The following is a 20565-nucleotide window of genomic DNA, read 5'->3' as shown; positions in this document are numbered from 1 at the left end:
GAGAAACTTCAGCTAACCAATGTGCGTAAGTATGCCAGAGTGATTGATATCAATATCTCAGGTACCAGTAATGGGCCATTGAGCAGGCCACTTCCTCTTCTCCAGGGGGCGCTTCTCTTCAGTTTACCGTGTGCTACTCCCAGCCTGGCCTGTGTTTATTTATAATAGATAACTCAAATATATATTCTATTCTATGGTGGTTTACGTTTGGATTTTCAGCATATATTTATAAACAGTTCCCTCAAAGTGCTACTTTGATTTCAAACACAATGAATTGGTTAGTTTATTCACTATATTAAAACTTTCCGTTTTCTGATAGCCAAACAGTCTAATTTTAGGGCGTTAAGTATTTTAATTGAAGTTTAAAAACCTCAGATATGTCCCTCTCAAGCAACTGGGAACTGTGATATTTAGACAGAAATGCAATTTTTCTCTGTTTTACACATGCCTGCGCATCTATTTTTGCAGAACGGATATTAATTAATTTTTACTTCCGGTTTCAGTCTTATTGAACCACCAAAATGGCGAAGATCGCCAAAACACACGAAGGTAAGATTATTTATTTACAAAGTGTTTTAAATTAATATTATAACCTAATTTTACTTACGTCAGTTTCATAGTAAATATACGACAAAAATGCATCTGTTGTTTATAAGTCAGCTAACGTTATATGTTTTAGCTCTATTTTCATTCGTGACATGATGTTGACAATCTAAACGCAACGAGGCCGGGCGCGTAATAGATAATGGCGTCCCGCTAACTACTAAGCTAGCTAACCTAGATAATACAGAATTTCAATAAGCATGATTGCCTTCAAAAACAAAAATCTCTCTCTCTATATATATATATTAGTGTGCTCTTGATACTATTTATGGGATTTGTGTAGATGTAGACATGCGTGACTTGCTATGATATTGATATGGCTAGATATATTTACACACTGGTGTTGTAAAAGCTACCTAGTTAAGATGGCGTTGAAGGTAATGCTAACTACATAACGTAACTGAATAACCCTGCCGGATATTCTGTAAGTTCCTAGCTATGATAGTCAAAGCTAACTATGTGGTTTATCTAGTCGTTGGCAAGCAAAAATTTAAACTAATTTAGCAGGTCCTACTTTGTCAACACAGCGCACGATTTGAGCATGGTAGTCAAGCGTTATAATTAGTTGCAATGGCATCTATTTTAGTTAATGTATAACCTGTCACTGCTGCTTATTTATTTACATTTATGTACAATCGCATTTGATTTGGTAATATGCTTGACATCATTGGTGATGTTTTTGCACATAGTTTTCAACATGCCCAGATGGTCAATGACTGTTGTTCTTCCCCCCTGCCCCCCAGACATCGAGGCCCAGATCCTGGAGATCCAGGGCATGAAAGCTGCCCTGGTGGAGGAGGGAGCAGATCAGGGTGTGGGCCTGGACTCCACTGGATACTACGACCAGGAGATCTACGGTGGCAGCGACAGCCGCTTCGCTGGATATGTCACCTCCATCGCGGCCAATGAACAGGAGGATGTAAGTCCTGATGTCAAATCCTGTGATGTAATGATGCATGTTTTCTTTGTAACTTGGGAAAAGTGTTGCATGTCATCTGCTATATGCAACACTGACATCCTCTTTCTCTTCCTAGGGGTCAGACATCAGCTATTCCACTGTCTGTTTTTTTTATGGAGTTGTCTACACCAATATGTCTTGTTGTCCTCGAGCTGGGAGAGTCTGGCTTAAATGGCTAGGCTTAACCAGACTCTTGTCTCTCTCTTATTTTCAGGATGATGAGGAGGACTCGTCAACGAGTCTACTTGGACAGAAGAAACCGGGATATCACGCTCCAGTGGCTATACTCAATGCAATACCACAGTCAGATGAACAGGTTCGCAACACCATCTTCCTCTCTTCCTGTAGAATTCTACATTGGAGTTCAGAACTGACAGAGTACCTTTTACCAAATCTTACTGCTAATGTTTTGGGTTTCCATAATTATCCTGCTCATATTTTGTCATAGACACCATTTTTATAATGGCTACTTATCAAACTCTGTAATGTTTACCATGATGGCATGTATTGTAACATGCTGTGTTGTCTCTCCTCTCAGTACGACCCGTTCGCCGAACACCGGCCCGCTAAGATTGCAGAGCGTGAAGACGAGTACAAGGCCAGACGTCGACAGATGATCATCTCTCCGGAGCGACTTGACCCCTTTGCAGACGGTAAATTTCACCCCTCCATGTTCCCTCCATAGTGTCCTCCCCTGATATATGTTATGTGTTATACTGTAACTGCCATGATCCCATGGATTCCTTTCAAGGGTTCCAACCCACCTCTTGCTGCTTAGCCCTTCGAGCACTTTGCAGCTGCTTGCTCCCCAGACTAAGACCTTTCCTTGGTAATCTTTTCTGGCCCGAGGGTGCCTTTTATCACTCATCATTTTGTCTCAATAATATCTCTTTGCTTTTGGGGCAAACGGTCTATGAGAATAATTGTAAACATCTCAGAACTAAGTTGTGCGAAATAGAACTTCTGCCAGTAAGGTGGTCCATAAGTTTTAGGGAGAGGTGGTTAGGTGTTGTCTTGGTTACAGACTATTATACCTAATACTACATGGGTGGCAGGTCGGCTGTGAGTGTCTCGAAGGGTTAACAGACCCATGTGGCTATCCATATCATGAACGGTTTAATTTAAAGGTATTGGGTAATGTGAGTAGCAAAATGTTTTTAATTGTTTGTGATTTGATGCTTATCCTTGGGGAAATTCACCTGCTCATACAATGTGCTGCACCCTGCTGTGCCCAGTAAGCGGTAACGCAATGACCCCATTACCGCACACACAAACCACCCCATCACGAGGCAGTCAGAAGCCAGAAATGTGCTGGCTGTCTGAAGCTTGGCTCCCAGTCAAGGAATGCCCCCAGATTGCCGACCCACCTGGGTACAGATCTGAAGCTTTAAAGTATTCCTGTGTAAAACAAGAACACTCGTAATAAGCAATGCTATTTTACCACCCCTTTCTTCCAAGTGGCCCTTCCTTCACTTCACTATAGTATCATTGTACAGGCTTATGGTCAGTTACCACCACTGCAGGCTTGTCAGACTTCTAGGGGCTAGGGAAGTTCCATTAGAAGAGATGAGGACATAGTCAATTATGAGACTTACACACACAAACTATAGTGCAGTTGTCATCAACACTAGTGAGTTATGGTCTCAGATTTCAAGCCCATTTGAAATGGAATTTAGTCCAAATCTGGTCGGGGATCTTAACTTGGGCTCCAGGGGTCTAAGTAATACAGTGAATTACAGTGACGGTATAATCCTTGGCCAAAGGGCTTTGTCTCCAGTATTGTCCTGTCCCTTACCTCTCAGAGGGCAAGGAGCTGTCACTTACATATATTCACATTTCTCAAAGCCTAAACTTGGCTACAACTTGTTTGTCTTGCCAGCTTAAATTTATGTTTGTTCGTTAGAATGAACTGAATAGCCCGTCAGTTTAATCAAGGATGGCCTATTTCTCAGACTACAGCTTGACTAGCCATTAAGCATTTGATTAACTAAACACATACCTTGTAGATTAAGTTTACAGTATGTTTATTTACATGTTGCAACAATTTATTTGTAATGCAACAATTTGCCTGTAGGGTCTGAGATTTAATTGGCCCTAGTGCCTCAATGTAGTCTGGGGGTAGGGCTGTATCAAACCTGCATGTAGACAGCTCTGTCATATACAAATATGTTGTGGAAATATATTTCTATTTCACATCTTTGTAAAATAGAAACATATCAAGAAATATGTGTGCCGCAATTCCACAGGCCCATACTAACTGTCCTTAATTTCTCTCCTACAGCAGTACTGCTTTGCCAGTCCTGTACTGCAGTCTCTTAAGGGTGCAGCAACTCATCCTGTGTAGGTTATGGTGAACAGACAGAAGTGTGCGCTTGTCAGTTTTGTCAGGGTCCACTGGCTGGTTGTCTGTCTGGGTGGGGGAAAAGCAGCTATACCTCAACAAACCTCTACCCCAACAACCTTTTATTTTGTCTTCTACCAAAGACTTCATTTTATAGAATTAAATTGAAACCTCTGCCATTTTATGGTGGTCTTTTGCTTTAGATTTATCTTGTAATTCATAGTATATATATTTTTAAAACATTTTTCTAAAAAGGAAGTCAAGATCTACATTTAGGAAGTTGGAATAGCAGTGGACTCCAAGGTCAAACTAGCAACGGTTCAGTAGCATGTGGCCTGTTCCCCTGAAACTAAGGTATTGATCGTATGGATCTAAAAGTTGCCTCCACTGCCCCTCAGGTATACGTGTAACTACATATATAGATATACTCTCCCTGCCCTGGGTTACATAAAGTAGCTACACATTTATCTCACAGAACATTCCTAGATTTGGTTAAAAAAAATCTTGACTTCATTTTCTTAAAATGCTATCAGTAATTCGCACTCTGGGGAATATTTTAATTATGAAGTTTGAGCCCCAGGAGGATTTTTCTTTTGTGACGTAAAAAACAAATCACAGGTGGTATGCTTATGTGTGTGAGTTCCAACCCTTTTCCAAAGTGTTACTAATGGTAAAGAGACATTTTCTAGGCTTCTTTTCTGCCGGTTGAAGTCTGACTGCAGAAGGACCCTTGGCACTGAAAGTGTACGTATTCTGGAGAGCACAGCCCAGGACCCCTGCATCAGTGATGGCTTTATCCTCTCCTGTTATCTCCTTAAAAGAAAGAGAACACAACCTCCGCTGTTTCTCAATGTATCTGCCTGTTTTCTTTTTAGACAGCTATGTTTGTATGTAAGGCAAGCAAGAGAGGACTGTCTGTATGTTGTGTATCTAGGGTTGTCTTGTTGTGATTCAGCTTAAGGAACTAAACCAGTAAATGTTTCCTAAAGAAAAAAGTGAGGGCCTAGCTGAGCTGGCTGTGTTGTTGTGCTTGCTGTGTGTGTTATGAAGCCGGGTCCTGGGGGCGTGTTCTAATCGGCTGCCCTGTGTCTTGTTGGTGCTCTTTCGCGCAGGGGGCAAAACGCCGGACCCCAAGCTGCAGTCCAGGTCGTACATGGACGTCATGAAGGAGCAGCACCTGACCAAAGAGGAGGTAAGACAGACCACATAAACCCCCTTTGTGGTCCTCGAGTACCCCCGACAGTACACATTTTTATTGTAACCCTGGATAAGCACACATGATTCAACTTGTCAACTAATCACCAAGCCCTCAATGAGCTGAAGGAGGTGTGTTTGTCTGGGGCTACAATGAAAATGTGTTCTGGTGGGGGTACTGGAGGACCAGGGTTGGTAAACACTACTTTAGACCAAGGGCATGGCTTTGTCTTGAGGTCATGTTTCTGAGTACTGTGTGTCTAGAAAGGATATAATTAGGCAATGGGGCCAGAGTGGGTGTGGTATATGGCCAATATACCATGGCTAATAGCTGTTTTTATGCACTTCGCAACACTGAGTTCCTGGATACAGCCCTTAGCCGTGGTATATTGGCCATATCCCACAAACCCCTGAGGTGCCTTATTGCTTTTATAACTGGTTACTAATGTAATTAGAAAAGTAATAGTAATGTTTTGTCATACCTGTGGAATACAGTCTGATATACCATGGCTTTCAAACAATCAGTCTTCAGGGCTCCAACCACTCAGTTTATAATAAATACACCCACACAATGAAATTGTATTGTTCAGTGTGGTGTATCGTTGCCTACAATAGAAATAAGTCCTACAAATCCCACAGGAAACTTTCCCCTGTTGTGTTTATCCTTTGTGTTCTCACGGTCTCCCTCCATGCAGAAAGAGATCCGTCAGCAGATGGCAGAGAAGGCCAAAACAGGAGACCTGAAGGCTGTCAACGGCTCTGCTGCCTCCCAGGCTGCTGCTGCTGCCGCCGCCGCAAAGCGAAAACGCCGCTGGGACCAGACGGCCGAGAAACAGGACCAATCAGGAACCCCCAGCAACGCCGGCACACCTAAGAAGATGTCCAGCTGGGACCAGGCCGATCAGGCTGCTGAGGTAAAACTTATTATCTTAGTTCATCAGATCCAGTTTGTATCCTTACAATTATTATTTTTTGGTCTGGTGTTCGATCAGCAAATGATATAGAAGTGTTTTTGGGGCAGTTTATTTGCCTTGACTTAAAATGTGCCGTTTTAAGATCCTAGTGGAACAAAGTAACTCAACCGTGCTTCTCCAGTTTACATTTCTGTACTGTTGGAACTCACTGAGCCCTTTATTCCTGGACACCCCCCACCACACATACAGCAGACCCCAGGACACACACCTGGCCACACCCCCTCCAACAGCCGCTGGGACGAGACCCCAGGAAGGAACAAGGGCAGTGAGACCCCAGGGGCCACCCCCAGCTCCCGAATGTGGGACCCCACCCCTAGCCACACCCCAGCTGGAGCAGCTACACCAGGAAGAGGGGACACACCGGGACACACCACCCCTGGACACGGGGGAGCCACAGGCAGCGTGCGAAAAAACCGATGGGACGAAACCCCCAAGACGGAGAGGGAGACCCCTGGTCATGGAAGTGGTTGGGCCGAGACCCCCCGTACAGACAGAGGAGACGAGTCAGTGGGAGAGACCCCCACCCCCGGGGCCAGTAAAAGGAAGTCCCGTTGGGACGAGACCCCCGCCAGCCAGATGGGCTCTTCCACCCCACTGATGACCCCTGGGAAAACTCCCATCGGAACCCCTGCCATGAATATGGCCACTCCTTCTCCAGGTACTGTTAATCACCTAGCCTTCCTGCCAGGCCTTTGAAACCCATTTTAAATTCCTTAGAGGTAGAATTTCATTTAACACTGATAACTGTTGGTGAATTGATATTATGTACCTGTTGTTAATTTACTAGTAGTAGGAATAGAAGTAGTAGAATGTTCCACTAAGTCATGATACTGGGTTATTGAGGCATGTTTACATTATGCATGCGTTTCCTATCCTGTCAGGTCACCTGATGAGCATGACCCCAGAGCAGCTGCAGGCCTGGCGTTGGGAGAGGGAGATAGACGAGAGGAACCGACCTCTCACAGACGATGAGCTGGATGCCATGTTCCCAGAAGGATACAAGGTACACACACTCTCCAGCACATTGGAGAAATAGAGCTCAACCGTCACTTGTCACATCAAATGCAGTATCTGTATTAAGTGATTGAATGGTCTTCGGTGATGATACAATGGCGAGTTGGAACGGGACACATTCTGTCTCTTTGGGTCACTTCGCCAGGGTCACGTTCTGTGTCTCTGGGTTGGGATCCCCACAGCAGCGTGTCTCTTCAGTTGAAGACATCGAGGCATTTGTCTGAGAAGGGCTCAATTCCAGTACAGGGAAAGAGTGAATGGAACTGAAGTAAATAACGTGAATCACTAAAGTGTGAGAAATGAACAGTACTAACGTTTCATCCCCCACCTCCCTCCACAGGTCCTTCCCCCACCAGCAGGCTATGTGCCCATCCGTACCCCGGCCCGGAAGCTGTCTGCCACCCCCACCCCCATGGGGGGCATGACGGGCTTCCATATGCAGCAGGAGGACCGCTCCATGAAGCAGATCAACGACCAGCCCAGTGGGAACCTGCCCTTCCTCAAACCAGACGACATTCAGTACTTTGACAAACTGCTGGTTGAGGTGGATGAGTCCACTCTGAGCCCAGAGGAACAGAAGGAGCGTAAGATCATGAAACTGCTGCTGAAGATCAAGAACGGAACACCTCCCATGAGAAAGGTGAGACCAGATACCAACTGTCCTCATATTCTTGACCACAGAATTTAATGGAACATTTCCCTGACCAAGATGGCTGCCATTATCAGCACAATCTCATTTATGAAGGTTTGACATAGGCCTATCTAGTGTTACTTTTCATCTCTATAGACTTAGCGCCATCTTCCTTTTTGTGTATAACTCTCCCCACTGAAAAGTCAACCGTCCAGTCTAACCCCCTTGCGTGTCTCCTCAGGCTGCCCTGCGTCAGATCACAGACAAGGCGAGGGAGTTTGGAGCAGGGCCCCTGTTCAACCAGATCCTGCCCCTGCTCATGTCTCCTACTCTGGAGGACCAGGAGCGCCACCTGCTGGTCAAGGTCATCGACCGCATCCTCTACAAGCTGGACGATCTCGTCCGCCCATATGTACACAAGGTGGGTCGTTGTGTGTGAGAGCGAGGGACTCACTGACTCGGTTTACATTATGTCTCCTGTGCCGAGATTGGCCCTCACTAATTGACTCTCTGTGCCCAGATCCTGGTGGTGATTGAGCCGCTGCTGATTGATGAAGATTACTACGCCAGAGTGGAAGGCAGAGAGATCATCTCTAATTTGGCCAAGGTGAGCCCCACTTCCAGCCCTATAATGTACTCACACACCCACCACAGTTGGGTCGTATGCCTGTTGGACCGGTCCTTGGTCAGATCAGGGCTGGTACTTCGGTAGCCGGTCTGACATCCAGTTAATTTCTGTTCTCACCTTGTACCCGTAGGTTACATTCGTAAAGCAAGTAGCTACTACAATTTGACCTGAAATCACATTAGAAAATTATACTTAGGATGTCTATGCAAGCAGTATCATAAACACCTATTAATCTTAGTTGATCTCTTACCCTCCCTTCCTCCCTCCCCCTCTAGGCTGCCGGCCTGGCCACTATGATCTCCACTATGAGACCTGATATTGACAACATGGATGAATACGTCAGAAATACAACAGCAAGAGCTTTTGCTGTCGTAGCGTCCGCTCTGGGTATCCCCTCCCTCTTGCCTTTCCTCAAAGCTGTGTGTAAGAGCAAGAAGTCTTGGCAGGCCCGCCACACGGGCATCAAGATTGTCCAGCAGATTGCCATCCTCATGGGCTGTGCCATCCTGCCCCATCTGAGGAGTCTGGTGGAGATCATCGAGCATGGTGAGGGGAGGGGCCACTGCCTGAGGATGCTGTTGGACCTGAGGGGGTAGTTTAGTTTTCTAGTTATAGTACATTAGTTATATTTAGGAGTGACTAGTATATTTGACTCAAGTAGTTTAGTTTTCTAGTTATAGTACATTAGTTATATTTAGGAGTGACTAGTATATTTGACTCAAGTAGTTTAGTTTTCTAGTAATAGTACATTAGTTATATTTAGGAGTGACTAGTATATTTGACTCAAGTAGTTTAGTTTTCTAGTTATAGTACATTAGTTATATTTAGGAGTGACTAGTATATTTGACTCAAGTAGTTTAGTTTTCTAGTAATAGTACATTAGTTATATTTAGGAGTGACTAGTATATTTGACTCAAGTAGTTTAGTTTTCTAGTATCTAGGGTGCGAGGGTTGACATTTCAAGTTTTTTTTAACGTGCATTGTTGGTCACAATACACTTTACAAAGAAGGATAACATGGCCACAATACACTTTACAAAGAAGGATAACATGGCCACAATACACTTTACAAAGAAGGATAACATGGCCACAATACACTTTACAAAGAAGGATAACATGGCCACAATACACTTTACAAAGAAGGATAACATGGCCACAATACACTTTACAAAGAAGGATAACATATATGATGATCTGACCTCCGCCGTGTCTGCCCCCCTCAGGTCTAGTAGATGAGCAGCAGAAGGTGCGGACCATCAGTGCCCTGGCCATCGCCGCCCTGGCTGAGGCTGCCACGCCCTACGGTATCGAGTCCTTTGACTCCGTACTCAAACCCCTGTGGAAGGGTATCCGACAGCACAGAGGAAAGGTGAGGACACAATGCTTTGTCACATGCCAGCGAATCATTCTCGCCTGTTGGACCGGTACGTGGTCAGATCAGAGCTAGTACTTCACTTGGTGGACGCCAACATGAGAACTGGCAGATCTGACATCCAGTTCACCTCTGTTCTCACCCTGCACCTGTTGGTTACATTCCTAAAACAGTTAACAGGTTAATACAAACAAGGTTACATGACATCACAATACAACTTCATTTCAGGACCTTGCCTGTATAGATACCAGTGTTTCCCCTATAGTAATTCAATAGTGGCCGCCACCCCACAAAATATGATGTGCATTATAATACAAAGAAAATATGATGTACATAACAATAATTATAGAAGCAAAAAAGTTTGGGACACTTAAGTGTTTTTAGTGTGAACTTAAACGTTAAGTTTGAGTCACTCAGATGGCATAAGAACACGGCATAAGCCATGGCAAAAGGTGTAGAATTGGAGCAATCTATCTTTAAAACAGCAAAATTGTCTGGATACAGTAACTGAGTTAACTCTTACCTCTCCCCTCTGGTGTCCAGGGTCTGGCTGCGTTCCTGAAGGCCATTGGCTACCTGATCCCTCTGATGGATGCTGAGTATGCTAACTACTACACCAGAGAGGTCATGCTGATCCTCATCAGAGAGTTCCAGTCCCCTGACGAGGAGATGAAGAAGATCGTGCTCAAGGTGAGGGAGCCTGCGCGTGTGTGTGTGTGTGCTCGTCTCATTCTCGCTTGTTCGACCTATCAGATCAGAGCTAGTACTTTGCTAGATGGACACTAACATGAGAACTGGCAGATCTGACATCCAGTTCACTTCTGTTCTCACCCTGCACCTGTTGGTTACATTTCCAGAACGAAAATAAGTTACACATGCTACGTATTACACTTCAAACTGAATTGGTGTATGTGTGGCCTGTTTCTAACCCCCGTTGTCCCCCCTCTCTTCCAGGTGGTGAAACAGTGTTGTGGTACTGACGGTGTGGAGGCCAACTACATCAAGACAGAGATCCTGCCTCCCTTCTTCAAGCACTTCTGGCAGCACAGGATGGCCCTGGACAGACGCAACTACAGACAGGTAGGTACAGACACAGCTCAAACACGAACGTCTCCATGCATATCCCTTATGCTGACTGGCTTGATTACAGATCTAAACTAAATGTTTAACTAATCATAAATCAGTTGTAGTCAATTTTATGACAATAAAATATATATATATATTTTAGCCTCAATGGGATAAACTGGCAAAATACAATGAAATACAACAACTGACTAACATTAAAATCCGGTCATAGTTGATTTATGACTGGTGTTTTTGGGGTCTGTGAGCTAACCTCTTCCCTGTGTCTGCTCATCTTCTAGCTGGTGGACACCACAGTGGAGCTGGCCAACAAGGTGGGAGCAGCAGAGATCATCTCTCGTATAGTAGATGACCTGAAGGATGAGGCAGAGCAGTACAGGAAGATGGTGATGGAGACCATAGAGAAGATCATGGGGAACCTGGGAGCTGCTGACATCGACCACAAGCTGGAGGAGCAGCTGATCGACGGCATCCTGTACGCCTTCCAGGAACAGACCACGGAGGTGAGACCCGGGGGGGGCCCGGGGCACGTTCAGCAAGGTACAATGTTGTGGAACGTTCAGATAGAAATGGATTATGTAGAACAATCATGCCTCTCTGACATGTAGAATAAGGAATCGGGTCGGCTCCTGACCCTTCTATCTGAAACGTTTCAGGGTTTCCCAAAAGCAATGGAACTTAGGCTTTCCAGTGTTTTACCGATGCGTCTTTCTTACAATGGTCTAAGGTGTAACATTCATTTCTCAAAACACCTTACAGAGAACAGTCGTATGTGTCGATATTGATAAGACTGCAAGAAAGGCATTGCTGTTCTCGGATCAGCTTTCTCAGTTAAAATCTTACCGTAACATTTATAATTATGTCAATACTGACATTGGATCAGCTCCTAAAGAGATATTACCATCTACGGCTGCAAATATTGAGGCGGCTTATTATAATGCTTACCCAATAAAAATTGGCACAAATTACTAACAATAGTCTAGAAGTAACAAAATAGAACTCGATTGAAAATGAACTGTATTTCAATGTGATTGACATAGAGCTATAGCCTACTATTTATATTTTTAAAGCATTTTTTTAAAGATCACGTCACTTGTTTGTATCAGTTGTCAAGACATTGCCAACTTTGTTTTTGTAGTCGACTTTGTTCTGAAGTTAACAGTGGTCACAGAGACAGATAAACCATGTGATTCTATGTTTAGAGGATGTCTTCTGTGTATAAAGGGCCAAAAGTATCTACCGACGCACTTAGCTGTTCTACGAATGGTCTGAGGCAGGCGTTAGATTACGAGCGTTTTCAAGTGCAAGGTTAATAACGATGGTTTTGTGAAACAGCCCGGTGATTTAACGATGCTCCTACGATGGTTCTAATGATGAACCTAGCCTTAAGATGCTTTTGGGAAACCGGGCCCAGAACGTTTGCCTACTGAACCTGGCTCGGGGTATAACATTGGGAAAAGCCTGTGCTGAAACAAGCTATCCCTGTCTGAACAGCAGTGTGGATTTATGGTAATCTGAGGCTTGACGGGAGATTCATTTTGATTTGAGTGGGTAACTGCTGTTGTCTGAAATGGCAACCTATTCCCTTTAAACCAGAGCTCTTTGGGCCTTGGTCAAAAGTAGTGCACTCTATATGATGCCATTTTGGACACAGACACGCTCAGTCCGTCATTAGCCTACCTGTGTAGAATATGACTGACTGTAGGACTTGACCTTTGACCCCTGTAGGACTCTGTGATGCTGAACGGGTTTGGCACGGTGGTGAATGCCCTGGGGAAGAGGGTGAAGCCCTACCTGCCTCAGATCTGTGGTACTGTACTGTGGCGTCTCAACAACAAGTCCGCCAAGGTCCGCCAGCAGGCTGCTGACCTCATCTCCCGCACCGCCGTGGTCATGAAGACCTGCCAGGAGGTTAGTCTTCCCAACCACTCACATGCACACGCACATGCACACGCCAACACACACTCGTATTGCACACACACACATATATACAGTCTCTCTCACACGTGTGTATGTGTGTGTGTGTGTGTATATATATATATATATATATACACACACACACACTGCAATGATTTCACCTTCACTGACGGAGTTCTTCTTTCATTTCTAAACCTCACTCTCTCTCCCCTCCACAGAAGAAGCTGATTCCCTTTCTCTCTGCCCTCCACAGGAGAAGCTGATTCCCTTTCTCTCTGCCCTCCACAGGAGAAGCTGATTCCCTTTCTCTCTCCACTCCACAGGAGAAGCTGATTCCCTTTCTCTCTCCCCTCCACAGGAGAAGCTGATTCCCTTTCTCTCTCCCCTCCCCAGGAGAAGCTGATTCCCTTTCTCTCTCCCCTCCACAGGAGAAGCTGATTCCCTTTCTCTCTCCCCTCCACAGGAGAAGCTGATTCCCTTTCTCTCTCCCCTCCACAGGAGAAGCTGATTCCCTTTCTCTCTCCCCTCCACAGGAGAAGCTGATTCCCTTTCTCTCTCCCCTCCACAGGAGAAGCTGATTCCCTTTCTCTCTCCCCTCCACAGGAGAAGCTGATTCCCTTTCTCTCTCCCCTCCACAGGAGAAGCTGATTCCCTTTCTCTCTCTCTCTCCCCTCCACAGGAGAAGCTGATTCCCTTTCTCTCTCTCACTCCCCTCCACAGGAGAAGCTGATTCCCTTTCTCTCTCTCTCTCCCCTCCACAGGAGAAGCTGATTCCCTTTCTTTCTCTCTCCCCTCCACAGGAGAAGCTGATTCCCTTTCTCTCTCTCTTTCCACAGGAGAAGCTGATTCCCTTTCTCTCTCTCTTTCCACAGGAGAAGCTGATTCCCTTTCTCTCTCTTTCCACAGGAGAAGCTGATTCCTTTTCTCTCTCTCTCCACAGGAGAAGCTGATTCCCTTTCTCTCTCTCCTCCACAGGAGAAGCTGATTCCCTTTCTCTCTCTCCTCCACAGGAGAAGCTGATTCCCTTTCTCTCTCTCCTCCACAGGAGAAGCTGATTCCCTTTCTCTCTCTCCTCCACAGGAGAAGCTGATTCCCTTTCTCTCTCTCCTCCACAGGAGAAGCTGATTCCCTTTCTCTCTCCTCCACAGGAGAAGCTGATTTCCTTTCTCTCTCTCTTTCCACAGGAGAAGCTGATTCCCTTTCTCTCTCTCTTTCCACAGGAGAAGCTGATTCCCTTTCTCTCTCTCTCCACAGGAGAAGCTGATTCCCTTTCTCTCTCTCCTCCACAGGAGAAGCTGATTCCCTTTCTCTCTCTCCTCCACAGGAGAAGCTGATTCCCTTTCTCTCTCGCTTTCCACAGGAGAAGCTGATTCCCTTTCTCTCTCTCCTCCACAGGAGAAGCTGATTCCCTTTCTCTCTTCTCCACAGGAGAAGCTGATTCCCTTTCTCTCTCTCTCCTCCACAGGAGAAGCTTATTCCCTTTCTAAACCCCTCTCTCTCTCTCTCCACAGGAGAAGCTGATGGGTCACCTGGGAGTGGTGTTATATGAGTATCTAGGAGAAGAGTATCCTGAAGTACTGGGAAGTATCCTTGGTGCTCTCAAGGCCATCGTCAATGTCATCGGTATGTAAACGTTACCCCCTCACTACTCCAACTCCCTGTCTTCTGACCAATAGCATGTTGACACTAAGGTTGATGACCCTTTGGTGTTCAGTCACATGCCTGCGAATCATTCTCGCCTGGTGGACTGGTCCGTGGTCAGATCAGAGCTAGTACTTCACTAGATGGACGCCAACATGAGAACTGGCAGATCTGACCTCCAGTTCACTTCTGTTCTCACCCTGCAACTGTTGGTTACAAATGAGAAGTAATTTGGGGCGGCAGGTAGCCTAGTGGTTAGAGTGTTGGACTAGTAACCGAAAGGTTGAAAGATGGAATCCCGGAGGTTAAAGGTTAAAGTCTGTCGTTCTGCCCCTGAACAAGGCAGTTAACTGTTCCTGGGCCGTCATTGAAAATAAGAATTTGTTCTTAACTGACTTGCCTAGTTAAATAAAGGTAAAATTAAATTAAATTATTTACCAAAATGCTCTCCAATCTCTGTCTTGTAGCTCCATACACTCTCAGCCCACTAATTTAGCCCTCTCACTTCCTAAGACGGGCTGAAATCATTTGAGAAAGTGCTCCAGTGGGAAGAGAGATGCCTGTGAATGACTTGTGTTCGTTGAGTTCAGTGAAGAACAAGTATTGGGCTGGTTTAACAGCAGTAATCCTATAAGAGTGGTTATGCTTAAGTTAGGATAGTAGAGGTGTTACCACTTGGTGATATGCTTCCAGAGAGCTGATTGGTTGTCTGTGCTGTCACTCAGGTATGCACAAGATGACTCCACCAATCAAAGACCTGCTACCTCGGCTGACACCCATCTTGAAGAACAGACATGAGAAGGTGCAGGAGAACTGTATTGACCTGGTGGGCAGGATTGCTGACAGGTATGTCTGTAGCAAAGGAATCACACACACATACAGATATTCACTAGTAAAGTCCAATCTTTGAAAGATTGGACTACATTAGTGTGAATCTATGACTCACACATTCACCAGTACAGTCCAATCTTTTACACACATTCACTAGTAAATTCCAATATTTGACTCGTAACCATATGTGTAAATATGGTATAATAGTAGATGTTTCATTAACAATGTTGTAACTCCTACCCTGGTCTGTCTGTGTAGGGGTGCTGAGTACGTGTCGGCCAGGGAGTGGATGCGTATCTGCTTTGAGCTGCTGGAGCTCCTCAAGGCCCACAAGAAGGCCATCCGCAGAGCCACCGTCAACACCTTTGGATACATCGCCAAGGCTATCGGGTGAGTCCTCCTGTCTCTGGCTACTGCCCAATACTTCTCTCAAGAGTTGTTGATCTCCATTACTGCACATTTATTAGGGTTTCTGAGCGTCCATGAAAAATGTTGTCTCAAAGTTGTATTATAATGATGCTTGTTGATACTTCACCTGTTACTGTCATGGTAACCAGTATATATTTAGCCTATCATTGACCTCTCCACCCCTCCAGACCCCATGACGTGCTGGCCACACTACTCAACAACCTGAAGGTTCAGGAGCGTCAGAACAGAGTGTGTACCACCGTAGCCATCGCCATCGTGGCTGAGACCTGTTCTCCTTTCACCGTGCTCCCCGCCCTCATGAACGAGTACCGCGTGCCTGAGCTCAACGTGCAGAACGGCGTGCTCAAGTCCCTGTCCTTCCTGTTTGAGTACATCGGGGAGATGGGCAAGGACTACATCTATGCTGTCACTCCCCTGCTGGAGGACGCACTGATGGACAGGTGAGAGGACCAAACATTATAACTAACAATCAGTCAGGTGGGCTGACTAAAGTCACAGTAACCCTGTAGTGAATAAACTAGAAACATAACATTTTCCAAGTATTGTAAATGCATCAAGCTACATAGCCACACGATCCTGTCCAAGATCAGCTCTGTCTGTAACAGTTAGGGATCACTCGGTTGAATGTGCTGTAACATGCCTGCAAATCATTGTCGCCTGTTGGACTGATCCGTGGTCAGATCAGGACTAGTGCTTCACAAGATGGACACAGAACTGGCAGATCTGACATCCAGTTCACTTCTGTTCTCACCCTGCACCTGTTGGTTACAAATGAAAAGTCAAGTGTCATTCATTGTGGATTTCCTCCACGGAAGTAGAATATATAGTAGACCCCACCTGCTGCTTTGCACCTTTGGACTGGCTCCATGGTAACCCTCTTCCTCCTCCTTGCAGAGACCTGGTCCACAGACAGACAGCCAGTGCCGTGGTGCAGCACATGTCCCTGGGCGTCTACGGCTTCGGCTGTGAGGACTCCCTTAACCACTTGTTGAACTACGTGTGGCCCAACGTGTTTGAGACGTCGCCCCATGTAATCCAGGCTGTCATGGGGGCCCTGGAGGGTCTCAGGGTGGCGATCGGCCCCTGCCGCATGCTGCAGTATTGCCTGCAGGTAAACCTGACTGATACTACATCACTCATCTCCTTGCTCTGACAGACAGGGAGCCGATTGACTACTATCTGCTACTAGATGACAAGTATCATTCTAGAATAGTGTTGAGTGTTGAGAATTAACATAAAATGTTCAGAAAGATTTAAGATGTAAAAAGTGATATCACTATCAACAGCAACATACCGTTATGAAGTCCGTGAACAAACTGCGGTGGATACACTATATATACAAAAGTATGTGGACACCCATTCAATTGAGTGGATTCAGCTATTTCAGCCGCACCCGTTGCTGACAGGTGTATAAAATTGGGCACACAGCCATGCAATCTCCATAGACAAACATTGGCAGAAGAATGACCTTACTGAAGAGCTCCGTGACCTTCAACGTGCCACCTTTCCAACAAGTCAGTTCGTCAAATTTCTGCCCTGCTAGAGCTTCCCCGGTCCAACTGGAAGTGCTGTTATTGTGAAGTGGAAACGTCTAGGAGCAACAACGGCTCAGCCGCAAAGTGGTAGGCGCTTAGGGTGTAAAAATCATCTGTCCTCATTTGCCACACTCACTACCAAGTTCCAAAGTGCCTCTGGAAGCAACGTCAGCACAATAACTGTTTGTCGGAGATTCATAAAATGGGTTTCCACACCCGAGCTGCCACAACACAAGCCTACGGTCACCATGTGTAATGCCAAGCGGCGGTTGGAAATGTGTAAAGCTCGCCGCCATTGGACTCTTGAGCAGTGGAAATGTGTTCTCTGCAGTGATGAATCAAGCTTCACCATCTGGGACTAATTTGGGTTTGGCGGATGCCAGGAACATGCTACCTGTCCCATTGCATAGTGCCAACTGTAAAGTTTGGTGGAGGAGGGCTGGGGCTGTTTTTCCTGGTTCGGGTCCCTTAGTTCCATTGGTGGGAAATCTTAATGCTACAGAATACAATGACATTCTAGATGATTCTGTGTTTCCAACTTTGTGGCAACAGTTTGCGGAAGGCCCTTTCCTGATTCAGCATGACAATGCCCCCGTGCACAAAGCCAGGTCCATACAACAATAGTTTGTCGAGATCGGTGTGGAAGGTCTTGACTGGCCTGCACAGAGGCCTGACCTCAACTCCATCGAACACCTTTGGGATGAATTGTAACGCAGACTGCGAGCCAGGCCTAATCACCCAGCGTCAGTGCTGACCTCACTAATCCAGTTGCGTAGCAATGTTCCAACATCTAGTGGAAAGCCTTCCCAGAAGAGTGGAGGCTGTTGTGGCAGCAAAGGCGGGAACAACTCCATATTAATGCTCATGATTTTGGAATGAGATGTTTTACGAGCAGGTGTCCACATACTTTTGGTCATGTAGTGTATTTCATAAAAAGCAACACACCTTGTGGGAAGCGATGGAAAACATGGTTTCCGGGGGTGTTTGGGGGGGGGCTTGAATGGGAACATGATGGGTGATTGGGGTGGAGGTCTACATTTTAGTTTTTTCCTGTTTTATACTGAATATATTATTATTAAACTCTATATATTTCTTACCTACAGGTACATGTTTTATTAACTTAAAAATGTGCAGAGATGATGTACCTGTAACCCCCTCAACAAAAAATGCCTAAACAAATAAGCCATAATGATACTAGCACTGTAAGTGCAGCCGTTGAGTTGGTAATGCTCTCTAACCTTGTCTCCTCTCTCCAGGGTCTCTTCCACCCAGCCAGGAAGGTCCGAGACGTCTACTGGAAGATCTATAACTCGATCTACATCGGTTCCCAGGATGCTCTGATCGCTCACTACCCCCACGTCTACAACGATGAGAAGAACCCTTACCTCCGCTATGAGCTGGAGTACTTCCTGTGATTCTGCTCTCTGTTCACTCTCTCTCTTTCTCTCTCTGTTCACGCTCTCTCTCTCTTCACTCTCTCTCTGTTCACGCTCTTTCTCTCTCTCTCTTCACTCTCTCTGTTCACGCCCTCTCTCTCTTCACTCTCTCTGTTCACGCCCTCTCTCTCTTTCTCTCTCTCTGTTCACCCTCTCTCTCTTTCTCTCTCTCTGTTCACGCTCTCTCTCTTTCTATCTCTCTGTTCACGATCTCTTTCTCTCTGTTCACGATCTCTTTCTCTCTGTTCACGATCTCTTTCTCTCTGTTCACGATCTCTCTCTCTGTTCACGATCTCTTTCTATCTCTGTTCACGCTCTCTCTTTCTCCGTTCACTCGCTCTCTGCTGATCTTTTCCCCTTTCCCTCCTCTCTTTCATCTCCTCTCTTTCATCTCCTCTCTCTTTTCATTTTTCGTACTATCTCTCTTGGTGTGTAGATAGGACTTGGTCCATTTTTTTGTATTATTTAGCCCCTCTGTCTTTGTAGTGGGTGTGTCCAACATAGCCACAGTGTCTGTGGCCCCAGATACATTTTTAATCAAATAAAAACAGTATATGATTAGGGAGAAAGAAATATAAAACTGAAACTTTTCTTAGAGCTTATGTATTGTTTTATTTCTTTTATAATTTCCATAAGGAATGATCGACACATGCAGTACAGTGACGTGCAGGATGTAAGTTAGCCATGTTAACGAATGGAAAAGCAAGTCAGTGAGTTTTGAAGTTCTTTAAAATATTGTCATTGTTTTTGTGTACTGTCCTCTGTAACGGCCATTCCTTCTCAATCCTCTGCTCACCTATCAGTGATCACCCCTTTGTTCTTATCAGAATGTTGCTTTATTTGAATAAATAAATGTTTGTGTATAAAATAAATGTCCACGTGCTTTATTTTGAGTTAGTCAAAAATAAAGCACGAGACATGTCTTCTCATAGGAGTGATAATATGCTAGATGGAAAGCAGTCTATGCAAAGTACCAACTTTTTCCCCTATAGCTAGAACCTTATGGGTAGAATAACTTGTTGTGGAATATGTGGGAACACACCAGCATTCTCCAGATTCCAGTTCCATACGGATCACCTTCGCCACTTTGTTTAATGTCACAACCTCATGTTCCACAGGCACTAGGTTAAAATGAATGATTGTTTTTACTGCAGGTAAATGTACACAAGCAGGTGTAGAATATCAACCACACCAAATTACCTATATTTGGGCAGGTAGCCTAGCGGTTAAGAGTGTTGGGACAGTAACCAAAAGGTCGCTGGTTTAGATCACCGACCCGACTAGGTGAAAAATCGAACTGCCCTTGAGCAAGGCACTGAACCCTAATGTATCCTGTTAGTCGCTCTGGGAAAGTATCTGTCAAATGACTGAAATGTACATTTCATCCAGAAATGCCACTACATTACATTTCAAAGGCTACCGCTTATTCAGAAATGTTAATCAAAGGAAACCTTAAACCCATTTTGTTCCATTATCAGCCCTGCCATCCTGAGACAAACAGTAGACCGAGGAGAAGGGGCCCTCTGGGTAGTTAGCCCTGTGCTGTTGAAATGGAAACTAATGCTTACTGTGCTTTCTTCCATAAAGATGGCTATATGTTGTTTATTGGGCTGACACCATATTATATATTAGTACTAACCAATACTTTCAATTGAGAATTTCTATAGAACATGCTTTTTAGTTCAGAACGATACTTTTTCTGTGTCCACGAAACAGGCCCTATATGTCTGTGGGATACCCTCAGGGTTCACGTCAGAGGAACAACACTTGTATCTAAACTGAAGAGATTTCATAAAATACGCCACTTGGATACAGCTACGACCGGAATTGACTTTTTCGTAGCCGGTTAGAAGAATTAGGTTATGGTTAGGAGAATTAGGTTATGGTTAGGAAAAGAGTTAGGCTTGTGAAAATGCTCTCATAACGTGCTATGAAAAGTCTCATATCTGCATCTAAGTGGTGTGTTTTTAGGGAGATCA

The 20565-nt window shown here is 45.1% G+C and overlaps 1 protein-coding gene and 2 non-coding genes across 4 annotated transcripts; all 3 read left to right on the top strand.

The window, feature by feature from the left end:
- The first annotated feature begins 503 nt into the window (after window positions 1-503).
- Window positions 504-19330, top strand: LOC129816619 (splicing factor 3B subunit 1-like). 2 transcript variants are annotated; one of them, XM_055871328.1, is made up of 23 exons: window positions 504-549; window positions 1347-1522; window positions 1776-1877; window positions 2100-2214; window positions 5015-5094; window positions 5792-6010; window positions 6260-6728; window positions 6952-7073; window positions 7425-7724; window positions 7957-8136; window positions 8236-8322; window positions 8619-8889; window positions 9566-9711; window positions 10258-10404; window positions 10669-10794; window positions 11079-11300; window positions 12526-12708; window positions 14226-14337; window positions 15081-15201; window positions 15445-15576; window positions 15783-16055; window positions 16510-16726; window positions 18407-19330. In XM_055871328.1, exons 1-23 carry the CDS (start codon window positions 522-524, stop codon window positions 18563-18565), a joined length of 3987 nt encoding a protein of 1328 aa, XP_055727303.1. In that variant the 5' UTR covers window positions 504-521; the 3' UTR covers window positions 18566-19330. The 2 variants fall into 2 exon arrangements, with proteins under 2 accessions (XP_055727303.1, XP_055727305.1); XM_055871330.1 differs by lacking the exons at window positions 504-549; window positions 1347-1522; window positions 1776-1877; window positions 2100-2214 and adding an exon at window positions 2246-4646.
- LOC129817068 (small nucleolar RNA SNORD15) lies at window positions 7164-7313 on the top strand. The gene has a single exon (XR_008753655.1). It is a non-coding gene; the product is annotated as a small nucleolar RNA SNORD15 (small nucleolar RNA).
- Window positions 12253-12322, top strand: LOC129817070 (small nucleolar RNA R38). Its single transcript, XR_008753657.1, has one exon. It is a non-coding gene; the product is annotated as a small nucleolar RNA R38 (small nucleolar RNA).
- Window positions 19331-20565: the final 1235 nt, after the last annotated feature.

Source organism: Salvelinus fontinalis, chromosome 19 (assembly GCF_029448725.1).
Source record: "Salvelinus fontinalis isolate EN_2023a chromosome 19, ASM2944872v1, whole genome shotgun sequence".
NCBI lineage: Eukaryota > Metazoa > Chordata > Actinopteri > Salmoniformes > Salmonidae > Salvelinus > Salvelinus fontinalis.
The sequence above is the reverse complement of the archived record's forward strand: the minus strand, read 5'-3'. Positions and strand labels throughout refer to the sequence as shown.

Coding starts and splice junctions, on each gene's coding strand:
- LOC129816619 (XM_055871328.1), top strand. CDS start 522: ATGGCGAAGATCGCCAAAACACACGAAG. Junction 6,729..6,951: donor TATGGCCACTCCTTCTCCAG/GTACTGTTAATC, acceptor CTATCCTGTCAG/GTCACCTGATGAGCATGACC. Junction 8,137..8,235: donor TCCGCCCATATGTACACAAG/GTGGGTCGTTGT, acceptor CTCTGTGCCCAG/ATCCTGGTGGTGATTGAGCC.